The following is a 26,900-nucleotide window of genomic DNA, read 5'->3' on the forward strand; positions in this document are numbered from 1 at the left end:
TTAGCTATGGTTAACTAGGAATCTTCTTCCACATACTTGTGACCAAGACCCCGGTCACAATCCACAAAGACAATCCCAGCCTTTGCGGTCTTTTTGGCCAGGCTGCAACAAAACACTGTGAAGCTGGGCACAAAGTCGCTTGTTTTCCAAGTTCACTACAATTTGAAGAGAAAGCTGCAGTACTTTGCTCTGCCTAGCATTGAGCAAGGACATCAGATCAGTCCTCCCCTCTCTGTGATGGCTCTCCATAGAACAGAGCATCAGTATAAGGAGGTTTTTGGTCCTTGTCCCAGGGTAAGGAGATCACGACAATTTGAAAGTGAAGAGCAATATATGACAATTCTAATCCTCAAAAGTAACAGAAGTATCCACTGTGAGTGCAAAGATATGTGTGTGTGTGTCAGGCACATTCCCTAGGTGGGAACAAAACCAAGGAAGCCGACTAAGAAATAAAGTGATACTGAATTAAGAAACAGCATTAAGAAATACACCCACAACGGCAGAAGATGGACTGTTGCAGGCAACAACATAGTTAGCATCCTGAATACTGGAAGCTCTAGTTACAGTCTTGCCGCTGACCTAGCAAAGATACCCTTGGGTACCCTGGCAGCATTTACTGTCAAAAAAGTACAAAATATCTCAAAAAAAGAATACTGATTACATAAGTGGAGGCATATGTCTGTCATAAATCTTCCTACTCCTGAGGAAGAGACAAAGTTGTCTGTTTTGTTACCTCTGGTTTTCTACAAACTGCCACAGCACCAAAAAATGTGTGAGAGGCAGCAGTCTGACGTAATGAATGACCTGAAATCTCTCAGCAGATCCTTTCTGTCCTTCTCATTGTAATTAACAAACTCCAGAACACACAGATCAAACTTAGTTTAGTGGTCGATTAAAACAATAACAATTTAAAAGTTACCATTTCTGTTTCCACCAGAGTTTCCAAAGCCTTCTCTGAGAAAGTGGACTTCAGATCCACTATGTCAGTTACTCCTAATTTAATTTTTTTTCCAGCTTGTACAGCAACTGTTTGCCTTGTCTCTTCTCAGAAAGAGACACCTTGAGTACCTGAAAGTGCTGAGCTAAAAAAAAAAAAATATATATATAAATATATATATATACACACAGTGACAGGGCACAGCATTTCAGAAAACCAGGCAGGCTCCCTTACACTTTTGCAAAGAACTGGAAGGCCTGGGAAACCTTCATCACTTCAGTTCGTCCTTTCACTGAAGACACTTTATGCAGCTGCCACAATGAACTGAACACCACTATGGGGGTTAGAACTATGTAGTAACAAGGCTGACCTGACAGAAAAGCAGCAGCAGCCATACGTATCAGCCAAGCAGCGGCTGGAGTGCTGAAATCATTCACAGGCACAGAAAGCCATTAGTGGGTTCAAACATTTTTTCCCACCGGCATTGTGTAGGTCTATGCAGGCTGATGAAAGTGTGAGATTCAGCTAACCTGACTTTTTTTTTTTTTTTAAACATGAGATATTTGAAGATGTATTTAAAATTCGGTTTCAGAACTCATCTGTAAAACTAGTTTTCTGGGTTTGGCGGGGAATAGGCACCTCACAGAGACATGAGGCTGCAGACGTCCAGCCACAGATTACATCTCCTTTGTGCTACTACATGGGGGTTCTGCTCCATCAAACTGTCCGTTCTGCTTCAGGATGACAGAAATCGGAGAAACATGAGCAAACAGTGGGACAATATCGATCAACAGGAGGAGAACATCGTATCGGAAAATACTGCTATGGCTGCAACCACCTCTCTTTTGGGACAAAAGACAAATTTAAAGAAGAAATGAGATAGTCTCACAGCTCTTTCCGAAGAGCTCCTGTACACCGGCGGTGGCGGTACCGGGAGAGTTCCTCACCGAGTACGTCACGAGGAGCTGAGGACGCAGACGTGGAGGTCGGTCGCTAGAGAAGTACGAGGGTAGACACGCAGAGACGAGACAGGTCACGACAGGCCTTAAAAGTCAGGCAGAGAGAGCGGCGTTGATAAGGTGGGAAGGTGGAAGTCAAGAGAGGCTTCCAACAGCGAGGAAAATATGGCTAGAGATATAAGCCCAGAAAGCGATCTCTCGACAAGGCCGTTTGGATGAGAAATGCATCAAGATTACACAGGAAAAAGAAACATGTTCCTAAAGGCTCTTTTCAAGGAGGAGGAGAATGGCTAAAGGTGAAATTCACTCCTTCACAGTACAGTGAAGGTCCAGACAAACGCTTTATTCGTGATCCACCTAAATATTGTTATGGCAAATAAGCAGTAAATTGTCTCATCTCTAAACCAAGGGCAGTTTTCACTATAACCTGTTACACATTAAAGTGGTACAGGCGATGGTTAAGCACAGTCAAACGTGTAAAATGTACAAGCTGAAAATGCATAAAGTCCTGTGGTTCTAGTCATGTTATTTGTAACTATATTACACATAAAAAGCATGGAGAGAAATTGTATTTTCAAGTTGACAGTTTCCCCTTTAATTTCCCACACTGTTACATTTGGGATTGTGTTTACTATTTGTTAAAAACTGCAAGTATCTGTCCCAGTTTACAAAAAACTAAACAAAGCAGGAAGGATATTTTCTCCTTCATATATATTTATCTTACTGAGCAAAGATATATGCGCCTATTCAAGAAATCACTCCCAGGGTGATCTTTATATGATCCAGAAGTCTTGGGGTGATATCTTTCTTTATTCTTGGGAACTATTTAAGAAGCATTTTAATAAAGAAGTATTGGTAGACTGCAGAAATATATAACGGGCTCTTAAACCTCTCTATGGAGACCTGTGTCCTTTGCACGTGGAGGGCAGTGAATTCTCCTGCTTAGTTGCTCAGATTGGTGAACGGTCAGAGTTAATAAACGTGTAAGTGAGACAAATTGCTCTGAAATATTTTTAGAGTGAAACTTAACTAGAGTACATTCATCCCTGAATATCAATTTTACAGAACACTTACAGTTTTACAGGGCAAAGAACTATATTTTTAAGTGTTGATGTATTTGTTTTTGCAGGTGGTTAAAATACAACTTCTCAGAATCTTATTAGAAACAATGAATTATATCACATACTCTTCAGAGGAACTGCTAGCTTGTGGTAGAAGCCTGTTGGGACATTCTAATATTTTTATGTAGGTAATTTTTTCAGATTACTCTGGTATGACAACAGCCCTTGTTAAAACATATCATGTTTTAGAAAAATTATTTTAGAAAAAACATGTTAAAAATCACAAGAGTTTTTTGTTAAGTGATATTTTCATAGTATCTTTAACTACGAGATCTACCATTTTTGACCTTGATACACAGCAGTGGAATTTACACAATAGTCTGACCTCAATGCTTATCACAATAAAGACTCACTGCTTAATTAAAAGTTTGGCTAATTCTGTATGCTGGTTAATATTTAGGCACATTTTCATTGGGGAAAATTATTGTTTCTGGTCCCTAGCAGCTGTTCTGGCCTGCTCCCAATCCTTTGCAGATGTAATAACAAATCCCAGATCAGAAAACTGCCTAGAGGTTGTTTGATAGGCATATTATATAAATGTGAAAAAAAATATGAAAACAAATAAACCTGCTGTGGTGGATATGACTCTTTCATCATTGCTGATCCGGTTTAGTTTGTTTAATGCTGAGATTCCAGTTCTGTTCCCTCTCCCACCAATGTCAGTAGAAAACAATTATTAAACTAAATAAACAATTATTAAACTAAATCAAATCTCCCTGTCAGAAGGGAGCGATCAGACCAGTGAGTCCTCTAAACTCTCACACAAGGCACACCAATATGATAGTGATGTTAAAATAAAAGTGAGAGGCAACAAAGGAAAAGGCTTTTTACGTGAGCATGTCTAACCTTATGCAAACACAAGGAGATGGCAAAAGCAGAGTGATGTCTGGTTCCAAGACTTGCCCAGCGGGACAGAAATTGTCTGTTTAGAGAGTGGCATGACATGTGTGTTGCCCTACTCTCAGCATCACGACTTCATCAGAAAACTCTCCTGTAGGGATTTGGGATATGGAGGCCGGAATACTGCACTCTGGAGCTTTTCTGTCCACAGGATGACACTGTTCCGCAGACATCCAACCTCTTGGTTTAAAATGGAAACATTGGCCTGACCAGATTAAAACACACTCAGAAGCAACTCTAAAGTGACATTTAACAGACGCGCTGGCACTCAAGTTATTGACAAGCTACAGAACAAATAACAAATTTATAAATAGAGGCCCAGCATGGATACCCAGTATGGGCAAGACATTTAGCTGCAGCTAGTCATAAATAAGGTTTTTAATAACACAGTGACTTTGCAGTTATCCATTTCTAAACATTAGTCAAACCATTTGAGAAGGCAAGTGTATAAAATAATCTCTGCAAGTAAAGCATACCTTATTAATGCAGAGAAAATAAAATGGCAAAATCACTGCATTAAAAAAAGCCACGAAGCCGAGCTTCAGCATTGTTGTTAAACAATTATCTACTTATGGTTGTTCCACATCCTTGGGTGCAAAAGGAACATGACTAGCAAAACACAAACCAACATGTCACTTATACCGTACCCCTTAAAAAGACTGCTGCCTTCTTGAAGGCAAACTTGGTGCCAAACAGAATTACATGGGAATTGGCTCTGGTACAAAATCAACCCACAGACACAAACTGCATTCGATCAGATAAATGTATACTGTAGGAGCTAAATCTAGTGAAGAAACAGACACATAAAACTGAATGTTTTGAACCCTTCTAATGAAACATTATGGTTGATCATACCTAATGACTCTTGCATATTAAGTATATTCACTTAAACAGAATCAGATTTGGCTCCTGGGAGTAAACCAAGCCATACAAATTAAGCTGTACCCAGTTACAAAGAAAACAAACAAAAATCCAGAGAAGAGACTGAATTTTTATAGGCACATATAGAAAGGTCTTGCAGGTCCACATTTTTCAGACAAGCTGTTAGTGTGAAACAGATTAATGGTTTGATAATTGCTCCAGGCAGAAGATTTTTAAGTAAGGGTTTTACTACTGGAACTTTTAACAAGCCAGCACTTAAAGGACAGAGAAGTAATTACAATGTTTATAATAGCTGGGTACAAGGATAGCAGACATTCCTGAAGCAAGCAGAAATAGGAGGATTCATTTTGCACACTGCAATTGACTGTCTTTGCAAAATGAGCCTCTAAGCATAAGAAATGCATGGAACAACAGGAATTAGATGAAGAACCGGAATCTTTGGGGACCGTCTCAAAGCAGTGATACCACACTGCACCGACTGTAGATTGTGCATGCGAGATCAGCGTGCGATGACCAAACTTGCACAATAATTGCAAATGATTCTTGTTCAACAGGCTAAAAGTATCTGCACCATATGCCCTATAAGTAAATAGTCCTTTCATGCTATGATGCAGGGACAAACAGACCTTCGGCTACCAGATTTATACGGAAGCACGACAGCAGAGTGTTCTTTTCCTTCACCTCAATTTTCCATCTGAATAAAGGTCAAAACACTGCTGACCAGAAATAAGTAGCACTGGAGACCAAACTAACGAAAACAGAGGTTAAAACAAGGGTAAATTTATGTCTTTTAATGAGTGTCTGGAGCTGAGCACAAGTCCGTAGCTTCAAGCAGTGTTACTATTGTCATAGCTAAAGAGCAACTCAATTTTTGTTTACCAGATGGATACCTCCATCTAGGTACTTTTATGTTCTCCATTATTGCATTTTCTGAGCATCTCACAGTTTTAATTGTATCTATCTACACAACATTTAAGTGAGAGGCATCCTTTATCCAGTGACTGTTTAACACAATGCAGAGAGTCCTGGGAGGGAAGAATACTTTTTCCCAGGCAAGTGACCAATTTGCTAAGCTGAGGAGCCGGGCTCAGACCTGCATACCCGCTCTCAGACTCCGGTAACCCACTAACTCAGCTGCACTACTGCGAAGCTGTGACGGCAGAGATGGAGAGTACCTTTCCCCAGCCTTAGCTGGGCCTGGGTAGGGCGAGAGCACTCTTCTGAGCAGGGGAAGACCTGAATTTAAACCACTTTCAGCTGAATCTCTATCTCACATTTCCTAGGGGTGAAAAGAAATCAATCTTCTCTCTCCAATAGGGACAATTTAAGAGCCCTAATTTCAAGAAAACGCTTTCAAGTTGTGAATGCTGGTGTTATAAAGCTTGGTCCAAAAGAGTAACGAAGCTCTTTGGCAGAGCTGAAATAACAAACAAACCCTGTCTTCATGATTTCCAGCAGCAGATTGGGCACATCCCCAGTCAGCATGCTAGCTGCGGTGAATACCACGCTGAATGTTTATAAAATAAGGTAATGCTGAGTTTCCCAGCACTGAGCACTTTCTGTGCTTCTAGTCCAAACAAATTAAGATTAGATTTGCAAAACAGCTAAAGCGCCCATTATACAGACTTGACCTTTTCTTACTCCTCCCTGAGCATCCGCTCCTGGCCCCTGCTAGAAGCCAGGTACCAGGCTACATGGGCAAGATAACCGGTGCTTGGTTTAAGCCAATGTGGGTGCTTTATAACTGCGACTTGAAATGACTCAGCTTAAAAGTACCCGAGATCCTCAGAAACTCCAGAGGCGTATTATCTTCGTCGTGTCAGCTCTCCACAGCCACGTTCTCAAGGTAGCTACCTGGCATTTGTTTGTTCCCAAAATGAGCTTGTCTGGATTGTATCAACGGGCTCAATGCCCAAGCACTGTCTTCATCCACAAACTACACGTTCCTGGCGTACCTTCTCAACCTGCTCCACGAGGTGATCTCGGAACGCACCTCCACTCCTACGTGCCGCCAACCCTCCCGCTGAGCGCAGCATCCCGCATCCCCTAAATGCGGTCTGAGAGGAACGACCGTACGGCTCCTGTGACAGTGCCTTACAAACTAGGCGTTTGGAGTGGGGTTCTTAATCTTTTCTGTTAAATCCTCCTGCTTCCAGGTTTGAATATATGTGGTGGTGACAACGGGGAGGTAGAGAAGGGTTGAGAGATAACAGGGAGAAGGGCTTTGCATCTATGACAGTTCAACACCGATGCTGGGGATGGAGGATCCCACCCTTGGGTATGCCAAAGATGACAAAATATGCTATACTTTAATACTCATCAGAGCAGTAATAATTATAAACTCTAGGCTAGAGAGTCATGTGTCAGCACTCTGTCCCAATAAATATTTAATTATTCCATATAAATTGGAAACAGCCCAAGAAGAAAAAGCAAAATAATACCTGCTGGCATAATGCACAGTGCACTCTCATGGGTGAAAAGAGAAGCAGTATCAGCTCCTCTCCGGTCAAGAAGGGAGCTGAATATAGATTTCCACATGCTTTGAAAACACCCTAACCAAATAACTTCTTCATAAGGAAAATAATATCAGCAGTGCCTTTACGCACATCGCAAGAGAAGTCTAGCTATGGTCTTATTTACAGAAAAGAGATCATGATTCTGAACCTTAATCAGGATAAGGTATCAACATCTTAATGAGGCAGATTCTAAGGGAATGACGTCTTGCCCCATTTTTTGGAATTCATTACTTGTTAGTTTATAGGTGTGTTCTGGTTTTTGTGGACCTTAATCCTGGACAGAAAGGAATTAAAACCTGCAGTGCCCAAATCCTGAGTTAGTATATTTTCATTAATAAACAAATCTTGCAGAGTAGTTTCCAGGATAATTTTTTTATATACATGGAGATATAGAGATATACAGAGAGATACACAGTGCCTGTGCCATCAAGACTAATTGTCTTCCACAGTGCCTCACGGCTTTTTGTTTTGGAAACTAAAATATTCCATACCTCTAACTACAGCTCCTTTGAGACCAGTCTAAGCCAACTAAATATTGTCTTTCCTAAAAAAAACAGATTTTTCATTAGGACCCAGCATTTGTTGTTACATGGGCATACCAGCTAAAATGACAACGCTGCTAGTGAAGAGCAGGTCACAAAGGTCATTTTAAAAAGAGTGAGAGAAAGAAAAGCAGAGAAGCTGGAAGCTCCTGTTATTATATATGATTAGTTAAGCATATGTTTAAGTGCTTTTTGGAACAGGACTGAGTAAACTGTTCGCCATGTCTACTGCAAATTGAACAAAAACTAATGGGTTCTAATAGCAGTTAGAGAAACTCCGGTTTGCTGTCAGGAAAGACTTTCTATCAGTGAGGGAATAAGTTACCTGGAGAAGTTGTTGACTCTCCACCGTGGGAGGTTTTAAAGAACAGATTAGACAAACGTGTCAGGAAAAGTTCAAATACAGTTGACCTGCCCTAGGGCAAGAGAATGGACAACAAGATTTTTTTAGGTCTTCTTCAGAGCTATATTCTAGAGTTCCTACATCACAACTAACATGTTGGACTTTTTCATTTATTACCCGATATGTCACATTCCCTGCTTGCTGTATGAATATATGAAACAAATAAGAGCCTTCACAAGTAGAACCTAGTAAATACTTTTAGTGAATACTGAACTTGCCCCCCAAACACTGTTTCATTGATTCTGAAACTATCCACCAATTTAAGTTGATTTTGTCAAGTTGGATTTACAGGAGGGAAAACAACAGGGATAGATTAACACAAAAACCCATTCATATACGTCCTCCTTTCTTTCTTATTCACTAACACCCACCCACTGAAATTATTTTGGTCTATGACATTTACATCTCTGCCAGATACATTGCCACATATATTTAGTTTCTGTACAGGGTGAAATGCAAGAATAACGTGATGGTAGGTAATACTGCATTTTGCATCTGGAAACACTGATGTCATCTATGGTTCAAATGACCAACAAAGCTGTTAACGGTGGAGTAAAAAACAAGGATGTGTTTAAGTGCATAGGCCATACCAAAACATTTATTGGTTTCATGAGGACCAGGAGTTCCTTCACGGTCAACACATGAACAGCACAGAATTTAACTAGAAGCATGCAAGTAAAGAATCTGGGGAGAAAAAAAAAAAAAAGCAGTAACTGTCACTGAACCCCAACACGTTTTGTTAATTCCATTGTTTGTAGCCACAGGGTGCTATGTGGGGTCATTCACGCTAATAATTTGGATGCAACTGGTTCTGGCACATACGGTGAGCTAATATATTCCCCTGACTTTTCACTTGCTTTTGCAAAGGCCATTCACAGTCTGTGAGTCTGGGAGATGTCTCTCTTCTGAGGCACCCCCTGACAATGACGGGAGATTATAGGATGGGTTGTGACACTTTCATCTCTCTTAATTGATGAAGATCCAGTCCCAGTACGCTGTAAGATCTAGCAGCAGTTTATTACAAACCACTATGGTGATCACAGATGCCAGGTGAGAGAGTTTAGAGGCCAGCCATCTCTGTATGGCAAATTTGTACAGAATTGCAAACAACAATCTAAAAACTTTTCTGTTATCTAAAAGTCTATACTTTCGGAAAAGCAAATACATCAATACAAAGGAGGGGTTCACAGGATACCTGGCCTGGACAGTGAAAGCTGCTTTTCTTTTTTATCAACAATTAAGACTGGAACAAAAATACAGAAAAAGAACCAATTTATATAGAAAATAAATATATTGACAGCCAAGGAAGGTTTCAAATGGAAGGCATGAAAGGGGGATAGCCTCTGGACTGAACGATCATAATTGGGCTTTTATTGCAGAGGAACACTGCATGGAAAAGGGGAGGGTTTTTTCTTTCCACATTTGGGACATGTAATTGGGGATGGAAAAGGAAAGTACAAAACCATCATTTCCCATAAGGAATGGACCATGAATAAGAATTTATGTGATGTATTAGATTATCCAGTTATATTTTCATAAGGCAATTTCTGACAGAAAGCAAAGTACTGTATTGTATTTGTACAGCAGCTGGTACATTCAGCATGCGCTAATCAGTTCTGACTCGGAACTGCTAATAGTATGTTGTGCTGTCAAAAGGGAAAAAAACCAAAAGCCTACTCTTCTAGTCTGTTTTCCCTGCAGTTGGACCCTTAAAACATATATAGGTATGATTTTTGAAGGGACTAAACATTTTGTGCACGCATTAAACTGATGAAATTTATGGATAGACGGCAACTTTGAAAATTAGGGTACCCTGGCCCCTGACTGCCAGTAACCTGGCTTGAAATGGTTATTTCAGTTTCTAAGCAATAGTTTTCTATTTTTTTTGCTTTAAATCAGAATGTCATTTTCATAAGATGAGCAGAGTTTGGAGTTCGCCTTATATATTTATTATTCTCAGCATAGAATTTGGAGTTTAAATTCTCCTGGACAAGACTAGCAGCATACCTCAGACAGCAATGAGCTTAAGGAAGATGGGGTTGAGGGTCAAATACTTTGATGAGGCTGGAATGAAAAGAGAGTCTGTGATACACTTTCTCTGGTGCTTCAAGAGATAACATGCTGGAATACACTTTCACCATTTTAAAGCATATAGCTTTGTGGAAAAAAAAGGAGATTAGCTAGCTGTGTCTTCAAGCTGGCACTCAAATGTTAAATCATTCATGGGATATATCCTACATTAATGTTAAGACTCATTTGTTCTGATTTCACTCAAAATCAGACTGCTTGTTCTCATCAATTCTGCAAGCTTCTTTTGCTAATTAATTTTTACAATAAATTTCTTCAGAGGGTTTTGTTCTAGCCACCTGCAATTCTGATTTATCTTTTTAAAGAATCACATATAAAATGTCATGTAGAACTGCAATTTGTTTCTGGAGGAAAGCTCTTAAAAATAGTCATGCCTATGGGAAGTGTTTTGGAACAACTTTTAAAACTTGAAAATCCTTTCAAACCATAACAACAATGGAAATTTTTATACATTTCCCTCATCTTTGATTTTGGTCTGGAGATTTGCAGTTCACACCCACTCTATTTCTGTCTCACTGTTTAAGGACAGAGCTGTTCGTTGTTTGGTTCTGTGGGTTCTGTTTTTGTCTTTGAAGTACAAACGTGGTGGGAGGCTATTAGTTTAGATTGCTAATTTAGTTAATAATAATCTGGGGGCAGGCAGAGGCAGATTAGAGCCAGTGGTGACAAAGAAAAGTTTTGAATCCTCCCACTAGCTACAGAAGAAAAACAACGGTGTATAAACTTCTTCTATATATCTATTCCTCATACAGAGATTATTTTGGTTGATATTTCTGTGCACTTGGGCTATGGAAAAGTTCAGCCCAATGTCAGTCCCCGAAATACGAAAAGTCCTATTAAAGTTTTTACACAGGATAGAATCACTGGAGTATTAATAACCTCAGTGGTTATTAGCAAGCAGAGGAGATATATTCTCTTTTGGGGGTAATCACAGACACCAAGTATCAGGTAAAGTACACCAAGGATGAGAAAGAGACAGTTTTTTTACTTCCCCTTTGACAGATGGCAATTGAAAGGATGAAAAAGTTAGCAACATATTCAAGGTCAGTGATAACACTATACATCTTCCATATCCTCATCTAATTCCTTAATTAAGGCCATTCTTTCAATCTTATAAATCATTGGATGGCCTTTCTCAGGCTGGAGACATCTCACTTATTATACATATCTTAATTCTTAATCTGTTAAATTACCTCTTGGTTCTTCTGCAGATTTTCATGGTCTGTAGCAGATGTTGTCTTCTCCCATTTCTCTGCAACTTGATTTGCTTCTTCTATTTTTTGCTCATAGCTTTTCTGGGAATTTAGCAGTGTCACTTCATAAAACTCTTGAATATCTGTTTGTAAAGAGGAACGAGTAAAAGACATTATTTGACATGTTGGCTTTTGAATTCCTGGTGGTTTTCTTTGGCCAATACATACTTACACATTAACATCATAATGATAAACACGTATTACATTTCTAGCAGATAGCACCGATATGCAAGTTTATTTTCTAAAATGTCAATGAGATTCTTGAGGCATATTCTCATTGTAAAGAGGTCTTTACAAATAACTTCAAAGTAAAGGAATAATACTTGTAAGAAGAGATTCAAAGAACATGTTACATGCACACCGGAACAATATAGGAAGAACAGACCCTTGTACAGGGAGAAGTCACAGAACTTTTTAACCGATAAACTAGAAATTTGCAGGTGTAAAATACCCTAAGAGAAGCTTGTTGTCAGACACCCATCCCAGGTACCTGAGCCACTCCCAGCCCTATGTGCAGGTGCATTATTTTTAAGTAAGTGGGATGCACAACTTAAAGGAAGACTTTGTGGATTCACCACTTCAACCTGTTGTCACTCAGAAGTGGCTAGTTAATGTTTGATTTCAACCAAGAGTGAGCAACGAGCCAGATCTTGATTTTTTGTTCAGGTGTCTATCACACTTATTTCCATGGGGTATGAAGAGATATACAACACCCAGCAGTGAAAACACTTTCACTGAAACCTGTGCATGTAATGACCTAAGGAGAGGGAAAAAAAAAAAAAAAAGTGTTTCCCTTCCTTGAGGCAAGAATTTTTTAGTCAGATAGACACGTTGTCTAACTGATATTTGACTCACCAAAGAAGAAAAAACCCATCATATTATTTTAATTAAGAACAACGGACAGACCTTCTCCTGGATAAGAATGAAAGAAAAACATTCCGGGGAGAAAGATTCCATCTACCTGGATACCCCCTAGGACTCCAAAGGAGGGACTCTTTATAAAAACTACCATGTGGGAAGGCATGACCCTTGACAGGTAGGTGTCAGGAAAGGCAGAGAAGGGGACAGAGAAACCATTCTGGTATTAGGGTGAAGAAATTGTAGGGAAAAATCAAGCTTATTGCACTCACACAGGGTCTTTCATAAACTTTTGTGACTGTGGGTTTTCTTTTCTATTTTGTGAAGAAATGTTCTGTTTGCATGTTACCTTAAATTGGCTTGAATAATAGTAGCCTCAAGGTAACCAGACAATCAGAAAACATTTCTTAATGGAAGCTGTGATAAATCTATACCTGAAAATATCAGGAGCCCAAACACCCCAGGGTGCTCCAGCACATCTAAAAATAAAGAGTATGTTCCCCAGGAAAGCTTCTTCGACCAGAAAAGAAAAATGTTCCAACATTAGCCATAGACGCCGTCTGGCAAAGAGGAAAATATTGGGGTCGTGTCTGAACTTCAGAGGCAGCCAAGGATTTTGTTATACAGGGTCAGATCCCACATCTGGGCCAGGAAGACATTGGTTCTAACTATAATAAATAACCTGCCGTGGAGGTACATCTGCATTTTCTGTTACACACCGTCTCACACAATAGGAGACTGAACTGGATTGCGTGTGACAAGCAGAACTGAAGGAGCAGGAGGAGGCACAGAGAGGCACCCTGATTTTCTGCATCCTTCAAAGGCCGGTCAAAAGTAGTGAACTGGGTCTGTGCTCATCCTCACATTACGTCTCTGGCCAGATCTCTAGGAGCCACTCTTCCCTCTCTAGAAACAACTGAAATAATTGAATTTTTCTTCTAACTTCTTTTACAACTTTCTGACTCATTATGTACTCTATTTCTCATGTACAATGGGAAAAATTAATGTTAAAATTAAAAATTCTGATTAATAACTGTGATCCATAGGAAGTAGATACTAACTTCTAATTTATATTTCATATTGCTAAGAACATTTAATTCCACCATTAAAACTAGGACCTACTTTTTAAATTAAAAGCTGTAGGATAGTTGCAATGAGAATGGAAGTTTCTCCATTCTCGATGAGGGGATTTTTTTTACGGTCATTTTGAAAGCTCATAGTACAATTGCAAACAGTTGTAATATATGGTTTGATGCCAGGTCAATTTGTATTGCAACTGCAAGTAAAACATATCAGGCTAATATGTAATTATCTCTAGATAAATACTTTGCAGAAATAAACTAGAAATTGCCCTCTGGCAGTGGCATTCAGCTGGCATAGCTGTCATTATCAGAGTATTAATTGGGTTGACAGTAGTCAGTCAAGGAACAGCAGAACAGTGCTTTCGCTCTAACTTTAAAGACTGCCTTGCCCTAGCGTTTTCATTAAAAATAACGTGAGCCACATTTGCATGTGTATGCACGTGTGCGAAATAAATATTAAAAACTCAAGTCTCTTTGTAAAGGTCCTTATCTATTCTGAGGAGGCTGTGGGTTGCTTTCTCTAGAATAATGATCACTGGTGTGCAGAGAAGAGCATTTCAGTGTACTTAGGCGGTTACAGAAGAAAGCACAGAGGATTCACTTAGCTGGTTGCTTTGTTATTCCATAAGCTAAAATTGCCATTTCTATGGAACAAGGGCAGCCAGCAACTTGCAGTCAATCAAGGTTAGCAGAGAATAGGATCTGTAATTTGCTCTGAGTAAAACCTGCTCTGTGGAGTTACCTCCATTAGGTGAGAGGTGTAATCCTACTAGGAGGGGTAAACAGCTGAATACTACTGTGGGCTGGAAAAGAGGTGTAAAGGAGGTGATGAGATCAAGCAGCTGTAGAATCAAGCTTGGAGCCAAGGTCATAAAAAGTAGTTGTGAGAGCATGGTAATTGTTATGTAAAAATGACCAAAATACAGTCTGTGTCCTAGCGGGGACTTACAGGAAGTTAATTCAACAAAAAGACTAAAATCTTACACAAATGAAATCTGCACCAAGTATTTCTCGGCACTATATTCCCTCCCTTCCATGAAAAGTTCAGATTTCATTTAGAAATGGCAACATTACTATTGATGAAGTCCATGAGCACAAAACACCTCTCCAGATGAGCTGCTTGAATTTCTGTACCGTTCCAAACATTTTGTTAAACAATGAATTCATGTTTGTTTAAAGTGTCTGTGAATCTCACTGGATTTTCAGTCCAACTGAATTTGTTCATTTACTTCTTAAGAGATTACTTACTTTCTTTAATAAACTCTACTTGCTCTTCCTTTAGCCTAGCCCAAATGTTTTGTCAGTTTTGCTGTATAAAGATGAATTGCATACAAGAAATTATATATATTCTAATATGAAGTAATCCTAAAGATACCATGATATGTTTTATTTTGGATGATTCCATCACTGGGGAAGCAGGAAAACAAATTATCTCTACATCAGCATGGTAGAGAACGCATTGGTATCACTTTACAAATGCCCGCAGACAAGTATACCGTACGTGACGGCACCTGTGCTCTGCAGGCAAACTCCAAGGACTCCCCTTCTCCCGTCTTACAGACCTGCGCAAGAGTGAGCGGGGTCTATAGATATGCCAGGGAGCACTTTCCCTTACTAAAGCTGGGTCCACTTCTCAGTGTGAAGTCTTGTTTTATTTAATACTGGTTAAAAAAACCTATTAATTATTTAAGCTCAAATCAGAGTTCTGCTCACTCTTACCTCACTTTTTTTAATAAAGAAAATTTAAATAAAAATAATTTGGACAAAGAATAAGAACTGCAGAAGATGCAATGTCCTACTCACATAGAAGAGCGACCTTTCTTTCGGACAGCAACTACATAGAAGGAAAAACGCGTGATCAAAGCTGAACAGGCTGCCTAAACTCTGCCATTTTCTGACATTTGAGTGGTTTGTGCTGCAGCCCTACGACCATTATTCCAGTGCAATTTCTGTTCCAATTTATATGCATCAAAATATCCATTTGCTATAGGAACACTTTACAACTCTCACAGCAAAGGGGTTAAATAATATGAAAAGGCAAAAATGTTGAATAGCCTAAACTACTTTCTGTCTTCTGTGACCATGGGCTTTCACCAGCATTCTAATGAGGAAAAACAAGATAAAGCAATACAATTCCTCATTCATCTGTAAGCACTTCAGCACCAGAAAGATAGAAGTAAATTGAAGGGAATTCAGACAAAGACAGATGATTAAAGGTCTGAGAGGACTAACTTTGGAGCAAAGATTAAAGGAAGAGAATAATGATAACACACGCTTTCATACTTCCTTTCATTTCAAAGCAAAACAAACATTAAGAACCATACAGTGTTGGCTGAGAAAATTACGCAAGGCCTCAAAGAGAAGCAAACCAGCAGGATTGAAATGCCGAGGCCCACAAACGAGCACACCAGGTGTGTCCATCCATCCCTTCGTGATCAACAACCCACTTACAGGAGTTCCAGAATCATCAGTGGATTCGGGACAACGTTACTCCATTTTAAAAAGTCCTCTTTGCAGGGAAGGGCAGGTGCAGCCGCAGGAGCAAATCTGGAATAATTCCCGGTGTGCGAGGAACGAGGCAGGAGCCACTTGCTCCTACAAGCTTTCTCCTCTATTCAAGATACTCGCTGGTGCAATTTAAACTCAGAAGGGAAAGGTGGTCAGCATTTACTCCTATTTATGCATGCTGGTGCCCTATCTACTACTGACCCGTCTTCAGCTGTGTAAATCAGCATAACCCAGCTGGTAGCCCCAAGGCTGGATGAAGTATGTGAGATAGCTTTGGTGTCTGTATGATTTTCACCTGTATGATTTTCACCTACATAGAGAAGGACTGGCAGGTACCAAATGCACCTAGGTACCTTCATGCACATTCAGAAATTTAGCCATCAAGGCACGTGTGTCCCAGTGCACCAAGCAGCTGGGATTACCCCAATATATCTCTTTAACACCAGCTGACCTGTAGCTGCACTTTGCATGTACCTAATTGATGCAGAGGGTTAGGAGGTGAGAAAACCAAAAGATGGATTTTCCAATGTAATCAGGTGCAAAATGCAGAGAGTCTCCACTCGAGCTGGTACAGGTTTACAATGCAGCTGTACAGGGAGGATAGATTTGCAGAGTACCAAACTCAGGATTCAGAAGATGGGGCATAAAGAAAACCAGAGCGGGAGTGGAGAGAACAATCTCTTGTACCTCTTTTGCATTTAAAAAAATAAGAGGAGGAAAAGGAAAGTCTGTATTCCAGTAACAAACAAGCTGATGCCAGGCTTTCTGATACCATCTATATTTTATAGAACACAAACAATTAAGCTTAAAAGGATAATCTTGTACATCGCTTAGCCTGAAGTTGTACTGCATGTGTCAGCAAATGCTGCCTCCCCAGTGACTTGACAGTACATGTGGCCACTTGTAAGAGAGCAGTGCAAACTATTCCACGCACTAAACCTTATCCAAAGTCCACTGAACTTACAGACACCTACCCACCCCAGCATGTTTTGACCTCCAGGAAGAGCGTACGCTGTGCTGACGGCTGTTCCGAAAGCTGTTACCTCCGTCTGTGCTTAGCAATGAGAGAAGATCTCCTTGTGACATACATCTTGCTACCACCCCTCTTCACTCTATGCAGATGATGTCTTGAGACCATTTAGAAATGGCACCAATATTCTGGTATCTGCAGTAATTGTCTGTTGCTTCTGCAGATAGCTGTACGTTTTTGCAATTAACCGTAATGTCATTAACAACGTAGAATCCCATTACCCAAGAAATGAGTTCTCTGTTCATCATACTTCTGTAGACCCAAACTGGGAATTGGAACAAATATTCCGGAGGACAAAAAGAAAAGGGTTTTTTTTCTCCTCCTTCTAGAGGTCCTTAGCAATGGAATTCATTTTTCCTATGCTGTGCCAGTGCCCTGACTTGCTTTGCAGTATAACTCCCATCTGTTTTTCCAGGGCATTCAAGGACAGGGTGGAATGGGGGTCTAAGGCAACACACAAACACAAGCTGTTTCCTTTCCGGGAAATTTGGGGCAGTGTTTTTGTCTATGTGTAGGATAGTGTCTGATATGTACCTTTTAATGTTGTGTAACCCAGCACAAATGGCTACTGTCTGGCAGAACGCTGCGAATCAAAATAAAGTCAATTGTTACAGGCTCTTGCTGTAAGTCTTTTTTTTTTAACTAAGGGAACATTACAGCATACGTCTAAATGGCACCATTTATATCCTGGGGAGTAGATTACGCTGGGTCAGCTTCAGCCATCTGGTCTAAATTATTAGGTAGGAGTAAGGAGGATTGTGCAGGATGTTGTTCAAGAAGGAAAACTGATTCACGCAGTAGAAGTAGCAGGGAAGTGATCAGAGATCGTACCAGCCTGCCAGTAAAGGGCTTTAAAGGCCCTGCCCATGGAAGCACTCCAAAGAGAGGTTAAATAACATACTTCACCAAATGCAACTATGTTTTGTGTTTCTTTTCAAGTAAAATGTTTCCATATTGAGTAAAATAGCCATTATAAGAGAAAATTAAAAGTAAGAGAAAAAAAACCCTTAACTTGAAATTGGGTGAGTTTTCAACTAAAGCAGGACTATGCCACAGACCCTATGTGAGAAATGGCAGATCTCCAGTTATCAAGCTGGTACATAGCTTTACGGTCATGGTGAGCTCAAACCTGCCCCCATTAGCAACCCTCAGTGCAGCAGCACTCAAAAATGCCTTTCCCATTTCAGCTCTATCCCATCCTCAGGGCTCCACATATATTTGCCCTGGGCCTGCACTAATAAAGGTGGTGTGAGATTCAGCAACAAAGGAAAAGCTCAAGGCTTATTTTTTGCAGTTTGCAGAGGTAACACCAAGATATGTCAAATCAAAATGAAATTTAGGAGCCCTGTGGCAAGGTTTTCAAACATAAGCTTTTGGTGCATGAGAAACATAGATGCCAACCCAATAAGCACGAGTTACAGCAGAAGGAGATAACAGGTTCTCTATTCCACGCAGGCAGCGAAACAGTGCAGCGCAAGCCAGGGTAGCAGTCTTCTGCCAAATGCCTACAGTTGATAAATGTTCCTAAATCTATTAAAAGCAGCATACTCCAGTAGAACATGTACCAAAGTAGGCAGCAAGAAATACGGTTTCTGTTATTAACCTGTCTTGATTCTTGAGCTTCAGCAAATCCCTTCTATTTGCCCTAGATAACTTTTTGAGGTCCCTTCCAACCTGAATTATCCAATGATTCTATGATCCTTTGCACATCTACGTTGTAAGCTCTTTGAGGCACGAACCATTACTAAGCAGTTACATACCTGAGCAAAAGTATATATCTTTTTAGCAAAAAAGCTCTGAAACACTCTACGTGCTGTAACAAACAACTAAATGGTTAGTAGTTCATGACCTTTGCAATAGTTATTTAGATGTATAAAAAAAAAATGGTTTTGAGTACTTCTGGCTTTGCTGTACAGTAGTATCATGATTGTTTTTTGTAATATACCCAAAATACAATCAGAGCTCTCCCAAACTTCTCAGCTAGGAATATCTGCCTCAAAGGCAGCTGTCCAAAATCCAGGGAGAATAAAATATTCAACACAGATTGCTGTGCACAGAGAAGACAAAATAATTCCTGCAGCCCTCTCTATGTAAGCGATGTTTATGTTAACAAGTGAAAACTAGAAACCGGTAAGTCAGACAGTAAAGTCAGTATTTAAGCCTGCTCGGTGATGATATTGAGTGTATTACTAAGTTTTGCCTATATATTCTTACCTCTTATTCATAAATAAGCATGGCAGTCTGGATTTGAGCATTTGCCATTGACAATATGTTATGGTTAACATCTATGGTTGCTAATTGTGTAAAAGTGGGCACAGTAGATTAAATTAGTAAATGCCGCACTCAGCTCTGCTCATTCTGTTTCTGAAGCTTAATCTGCAGAAGAGCAGAGCAGCAAAACCCAAATCCTGCAGCGAGGTTTCATTTTGAACCTGCTAGCCAGGGCCTGCAGATCAACGCACAATCTGCGAGAGTCAGAGCAGGACCACGAGCACACGCTGGCTGCTTTGCGCCTCCAGACAACCAGGCATATAACTGAACCTGTCCCAGGATTTTTTTCCGATAGCAAACTCTGTAAACAGAAAGTGCCGTTAACTTTACTAAGTGTTCAAAAGTGACAGCTAAGAAAGCACTAGGAGCCAAGGCAAGGTTTCCTGTGCTTCAGAATAGACCTTTCATAAAATCTCAGTTTCCTTTGAAAAATGATGGTTTGTACCAAGTTCTTTTCCTATAAACTTAAATGCAAACCTTCAGCTTTTTTCAGCACTGTGTATCACTCTGCATGTAGCAGTCGGAGACCTTGAAAGTTATTTACGGACAACAGTAACATACACCTTTGGGAAGAAGCTTTATTCTTTGTGTGTAGAGTTGGATGCAAAGCCATTACCGGAGAGATTTTCCCTTGTTTCTGTGCAGCAGTTAACAGTTATTACTGTGCATTTCTGATCCTGTTGGAGGATCATGTAGCCCCGCTGTGGGTTACAGAAGTTATGAACAGACTTTCATCTGAATGGTTCCAGCATGCACTTAAACAACAGTAACAGAGTTCAATACCGGAAAACTGTTCAGTTATATCATTTGTTTATTGTATGATTTTGTTGCTCAAGTGCTTGAGATATGATTTCTTTAAATAGGGATAATTAGGAAAAATTATCAAAAATTGACTGTAAAATACAATATCAAAACTGCAGGTATATTTTCATATCTGAGGTAGCAGTAATAGAAAAAAAAAAATAGCTTATATATTTCCTCGCCTTTTTTTTTTTAATCTTGGAAAGGAACAAGCTGCAAAGCCAATTTCCCACAGAATATGGAGGGGAATACCATATACCAGACCAGAACCAGAAAAGGATGCATCATTCTATAATCCTTTCTAAGTCAGATTATTTTTATATAGGCTTTCCACTGCAGCTGCGCATAAATAGGTTGGAAGTAGGTAGGGTAAATGGAAGATCTAGCACATGGCTTGGGACCTGTAGGCTTTGGGGTAGGTAGCTGCAGGTACTCAGCAGCCCAGCCAGATACCTCCCAGCAGCACCCAGTTTGCTGAAACTCTAAAAACCAGAAAGATTTGGCTCCCCATCTTGCCCCCGCAGGTGTTTTGCTCCAACGCACGAGGCCACACAAACAGCTGGGGCTGCGCAGAAGGCAAAGGGGTCAAGTGATGTTATTTGACCAGATCTACGGCCCCCAGGTGCCAGCCCAGGTTGACAGCACTCACACATCACCTGTGCCAGGGCAAGCACAGAAATCCTTGGGGGGAGTTAGGAACAGAGCGATTAAGTCACCTCAGGATTAATCATAGCTGTTCACAGGTTCAGCTCAGTGACTGTAATCCCTCCTATGCATTCCCTAAATTATTAATGTTTTCTGGTGAAAGCAATTTGTTTTTAAAAAGAACTAAAGCATCATCTTCTGAACAGAAAAAGGGGAACACAGAGTGTATATATGTGTGTATATATATGTGTTTGTATATATATATCTGTCACTTCTAATCAGACGTGGCCATTGCCAGAACAGAGAGATGAGTTTGTGTTTGCAGGATAGCATTCAAACACACAATAATGCACTGCCAGCATGAAGACCACCACGGCTCCAATGCAGGACTGAGGTACCAATACCTTAGCAGGAGCCCGAGAGGCTCTTTCACATCCAACAGTTTAAAATAAAGCTGATGTTGCAAAAGCCCTCAAAGCTGCACGGCAAGGACATCCCTCCAGCCTACCTGAGAGAGTGCCCGAGCTGCTACCCAAGGAAAGGAGAAGGCCAGGGAGTGGTTTGTCTAATGCACATCGTTCACCATTTATATCCCAAGGATCTGATCTTTTGAAAGGTACTTGCGTATTTTACTTTCCAACACTTGCAGGCACATGGCAAATTACAACTTTGCGGTTATAGCACAGCCTGATAACAAACTCAGCACAGGAACGTCTCCATCAGCCTCTTTACACCGTGAATTTCTGCCTTCATTTACCATGAATAGTTAATAACATCATTCCTCCTCTCGCCAAACTAATTTGAAACCCCATACCATGCAGAAGGTGTCATCACGAAGCACATACCTGCACAGGGCTAGTACTTCAGGGTATATTACATTTTTCCAACTGCTTCCAAAGGAAAGACACTTCTATAATTGAGGCTGTCCGTGCTGTTAATAGGCTGGACACGTAGTATGTCATGACGAACTGATGTGACCTCCAAGCACAAGAAATGTCACATGCTGGTCTCATGCCTTTCCCAGCATTTTGCCTCTTTCACCCCACTGCGTTTCTCACTGAATGGTGTGGGAATCTCAGATACCCAGCCCTTACCTTAAGGAAATGCTGATGGGCCATACCTGAAAAATGCAGTAACGGTAAATCGGTTTATTCTCGTGTAAGGCTTCAGGGTGTGGTCCATTAGGAACCACAAGAGCAAGAAATCCAAATCAGACACACTTTTCCAAGGCCATGTAAGAGCATTTTTAGGAAATACTGTGGCAGTCTATAAGGAATTAGTAATAATTGCTTCCTGGCCTTTTTCTTCAACCTACAAAGAAGCATCTTCCTACCTAACCCCTTTTGAACATCACTTTAATACAAAGCTAAGACAAAGCATTAAAAGGCAGCCTTCCTTCCCAGTTCTTTCACCTTCCAGAGTGATTCTTCACCTCCTTTAATTTTTCCACTTCAAGGTCTCACCTAGGAACATGCCTCTGCATCTCTCTTACCATTTCACTGCAAACACCTCACAGTCTCCTTTTAGTGGAGCAGTACATATCTGCTCAGCCCAAGGCCCTGCTTTTTAGCGGGGGCATCACCCTCTGTACTCAATAACCAACTTTATTCTGATACCAAAGCACACAACCCCAATTTCTCTAGCGCGTGGTATCATATGCCTGTCAGGTAATGCGAGAGGCACTAAGCCGCAACTCTGTCCTCGTTTTTGGCGAGGTGCTTTGCAAAGGCCGTCATCCGCGACTACGGGGCTGCAGTCTCCGTCTTCGTCTCCCACCTGCACTCCCGGTGCAGCCGGCTGCCTGCCCGTAAGCCAGGCTAAGCACGGGCAATGAGCGCCTCGAAGGACCATGTCCGTGCGGTGGGCAAACACAGAGCTTCACAGAGCTGCAGGGGACGGAGGTTGACTGGGTAAAGTTACACGCCTGAAACTCAAGAGGGTTGCCTCTTACTGCCCAGCTATATTTAATTCCGAAGACATCGAGTAATTCAATGTTTGCACTTAAAAGAAAGCATGCAAAGGATAGATGGAGAAGGAATAAAGTTCCAAATAATTTAAAACCAACCTATCCCTTTGATATGTGCCTAAGCTGCAGAAAAAGCAAGAACACGTGTAGAAAACTGGGTTAACTATATTCCAAGTCTCACTTCAGCCGCCTCTTTCTTCCCCTTCATTTTACTAGTGGGAAGTGTAATGTAAGTGGTGAAAACAGGGAAATAAGAACTTCAGGCTGCGGATTCTATTTGCAGTTTTTCCACTGACTTGCTGTGTGACCTCAGGCAAATCAATCTCTCTGCACTTCAGCTTAACCTTCTGTAAAATTGAGATACAAATGCTTTGACTTACCCATAGGCTCACAGTGGGGTGTTACACAGCTTAATTAATTAATGTTTGTTAAACACGTTGAATGAATGTTTCTATACAAGTTTAAATTATTACGGGTTGTACTTCTATAAACTCTGGCTTATGACCCTTGAACATACTTGCCACAATGTCTAGTGCAATCCTTAAGATTGCTACTCTGATGTAATAAATTATACTTTAAATGAACCCTTCCACTAGAGTGACTGTGACTTTAGTTGTCTACACTTAACATTTACAGTCATTGCACTAATTGGTCTAACCTTGTATTGCAGGTTTCCATGAACATCAAAAGACTTCATTGGTCATGCTTGAATTTGTTTCACTTTATATTCTCATGGGTTTAGTAACAGCTCAGAGACTTCATGTAAATTCATTGACATTTGCTGGTCTCCATCGGAAGAAGAAATCTTGTATCTCTCACATAAGTCCTTGTAGGTCTAGAATCTCTTTACTGCTCTCATTATCTTCATTCTCATGTAATTGATTGGTTTATGGACTCGGTACAAGTTCTTTTAACTTCACTAATTTAGGTTTTCACTCAGTATGAACTTCTGTATTTATTCATGAGTCATAGAATGGTTTAGGTTGGAAGGGACCTTTAAAGATCATCTAGTCCAGCCCCGCTGCTGTGGGGAGGGACAAAAGAATTTTGCAAATTTTTTTCACCGACTCTTCCAGGGAAGGAATTCCATGATGTGTCCTGAAGAGGGCCTCTCACCCCCTAAAACTTATAGTAGGCATCAGGATAGCAGGAGGAAGTGTTTTACAAAAAATTTTGTTCCTAAATTCATTTTTTATACCAAGTTTGATCTTTAGCATGAGATTAATGTTATGAGCATAGTATTGTGCTTATTAACAAAATATAATTTTTCCAAGAGAAATCATTTGTAAAGTTTTACTGCAACATCTTTAAAAATGTCTGACAGCAAAACCCAAGAAAGCAGAAAGGGATATTCTAATTAAAAGGCATTATATAAATGATAATGAAGGAAGTAACCCACAGCCCGTGAATTAGCATGTCATGCCCCAGTGTCTTATCACAGAAAACAAAGAAAAAAATGAGTACAGCTCCATATAATGGTGGGCTGCTGACAGAGGAAGATCCTGTCTTAAGGCATAGAAGAAGCTCAGACCAACCATCTTAGACACAGAAATGCTAAATCAAGCTGTCTTCAGAGAGGACAGACGAGGCTAACATTGTCAACATCCTGACATTAAAACAGCTAGAGTTAAACATAGGTCACAGACTTTAGGGATTCCTATCAAGCCTTTCTATGAATTGAGATGTGTTCTGGAGATAAAGTTTGTCATATCTGCTGCAAAGGCTGGGCTGGATATCATGGATGCTGACAGCTGGAGCAGCAGAGATTCGTTTGCACTCGTATGTGCTAAAGCCAGAGGGTTGGCAGATATGGCACCGGACTTACAGAGAGCTGGGTCTTTCTGGAGATGCGAATGAAGGTTGGGCAGGCATCTAAGATGACGTGACACTCTTGACTTACGTGGAGGGAAGAGGGTGAACCAGCTGCCTCTGGGAACACAGCCACTTCAGTTATTCTGCTAACTGTGTTGACTCAACCTCTGTTCATGACAATGGGGGCTGAGCCAGTGCATGTGTTAACACCTAGAGGCAGGTGTCTAACCTGGAACTACATCCCAATCTGAGCATCCTTCATGTAAGAAGGCAATACTGAAAACCTGAGTGGACTCCGGGGATTTCGATGGCACTTCTTGCCTTGCAGTCAGAACTTGTTCTTGGGCAAAGGTCTTGTGGTTGTATTTGCATTATTTTTCATGTTTTTATTGGTTTGTTTTCTCTGTTAGTAGATAAAGATCTAGGACAAATTTCAGTGTTCTAGGTCTTCTCTCTCCGTAGTTCTGCAATAATACAGGATTAGCTTTTAAAGAACACGGATTGTTAATCAGCCTTCTGAAAACATCAACTTCTCAGTTGAACAAAAGGTTGAACAAAATGGTTGAACAAAATCAATTCTGCAAGTTTCATTTCAAAACAGTTTTTGCAGACAACTTCTGAATGAATGATCTGAAGTCACAGTTGGAGTCTGAGGACAGTACAGAAAGACAGTACATGCACACCTACAGAAGTCTGCTGCTAATTCTTTTGGCTGTTAAAACAATCTTAAATTGTGGAGTGGAACATGAAAAACACTCATAAAACCTGGAAGACAACGCACTTTCCTTGAGTTTTGTTTCTAGCACAATGCAAATACTGATACAAAAAATACTTTTTGTCTCTAAAAACACAAAGCAGACAGATACCAGGGAAACAGAGCCTTAACAACGATTCTGCTATTAACTTACTCTATTGCCCTTAGTAATTCACTCAATGTGTTATAAGTACTTATCTAGTGCATGTTAAGGTTGTGAAGATCAATTTGTTAGTATTTCTATCATGCTTTGATGAAATCAAACATGATAGGCTAAGCTGTCTTATTATATTCCTTTTGCTATGCTTGCTGTAAGAAAAAGGCAGGTATTGTTCTAACAAGATAATGATATTCTATCAGTTCTTGGAATGATAAATCATGTCAGAAAGTACAATTCAATTCATTATTTAAAATCATGTCAGGAACTGAACTTCATTTTTTAAAATTAAGAGGAAAGATTTCAAATTATATCTTGCATATAAGAAGAGAATTAATAAATACTAATTATCTGAAATAAATTATTGAAAAGTTCTCTGAAGGCAGACAAACATAACGAGGACTTGCAAACTTGTCTCCAGATAGCAGCTTCAAATTCACTATGTGTAGATTACAAATTTTAAAAGTAACACCAGATTTTTGTCTCCTTTGTTGACACTGGCAGAGGTAAATCTTCTATACCTACAGCACCACGTTTCCCAGAAGTATAGAGAAAGGATTGGGAAAGGGGTGTAAAATACACACAAAAGCCTATGGAGAAACATACAGATACTCCCTGCTGATAAGAGAGTCCTAGCTCCACGCAGTCAAGTTCAACGTTCAGTGGTCACCTCTGCGGTGTTGAGTGCCCTTCATGCATTGAAAGAGCATTCAGAGAGGTGGAGGACAGAGTTACTGTCCTTGACTGCTGTACTAACACTAAGTATATCCTTTGGGAGCTGAAGCAGGGTGTAGATGTTCCTGCAAGGCGCAAGACCTCGACACTCTCTGTTACTAGATGCATTGGTGAAGTCTTTCCAGCAGTTCCCTACAAGATTGCCACCTTCTGAAACTGTCTGTAGCCTGGGAGTCAAAAGCTTCTCCCCAGTGGCAGGAATTCATGTCTGAACCTGCTTAAGCTTTAACTTATATTTCACCTCCTCTTGCCGGGGTGAGTGCTCTCACCTACTGTCTCGAGAGAAGAAAGGCTAAATGTGCCACCATCGACTGGCAATGACAGAGGCTATTGCCCCATGGGCTGTTACTCTTGCAGGTTGTGTTAGGCACGCTCAAACCTCCTTGCATGTGCAGGTACTTTACAAGATCTTACTGGGCTAATATGTGAGCCCTGCCAAAGCAGAGGCATTTTTTTGCACAATGAACTCTGCAAAAAAAACAGGGTAGACACTTAAGTCCTTTTTGAGCTGCAGTGTCTCAAAAAAGGGATGTCTTAAAAGTATACTGTCCAGATAAATGCATGGAAGATTATGAGGGCAAGCTCTAGTAATGGCACCTAGTTTGGATTTAATTCACCTGTTCATGATGTGACGGCTTGTTGTTTTAACTTAAAGGTCTATCATAATTAATAAAAATGGG

General features: G+C 40.3%; 1 protein-coding gene across 14 annotated transcripts in view; it reads right to left on the reverse strand.

Annotated features, from left to right (window-relative positions):
• Positions 1 to 26,900, reverse strand: part of DLG2 (discs large MAGUK scaffold protein 2) — a 1,026,767-nt gene that overhangs the window by 893,884 nt on the left and 105,983 nt on the right. For all 14 annotated transcript variants that reach the window (XM_030042410.1, XM_030042403.1, XM_030042402.1 and 11 more), the window contains exon 4: positions 11,542 to 11,684. In XM_030042410.1, coding sequence (XP_029898270.1) covers positions 11,542 to 11,684 — 143 coding nt within the window. The remainder of the gene's footprint in view (positions 1 to 11,541; positions 11,685 to 26,900) is intronic.

This window comes from Aquila chrysaetos, chromosome 19, assembly GCF_900496995.4.
Source record: "Aquila chrysaetos chrysaetos chromosome 19, bAquChr1.4, whole genome shotgun sequence".
Taxonomy (NCBI): Eukaryota; Metazoa; Chordata; class Aves; order Accipitriformes; family Accipitridae; genus Aquila; species Aquila chrysaetos.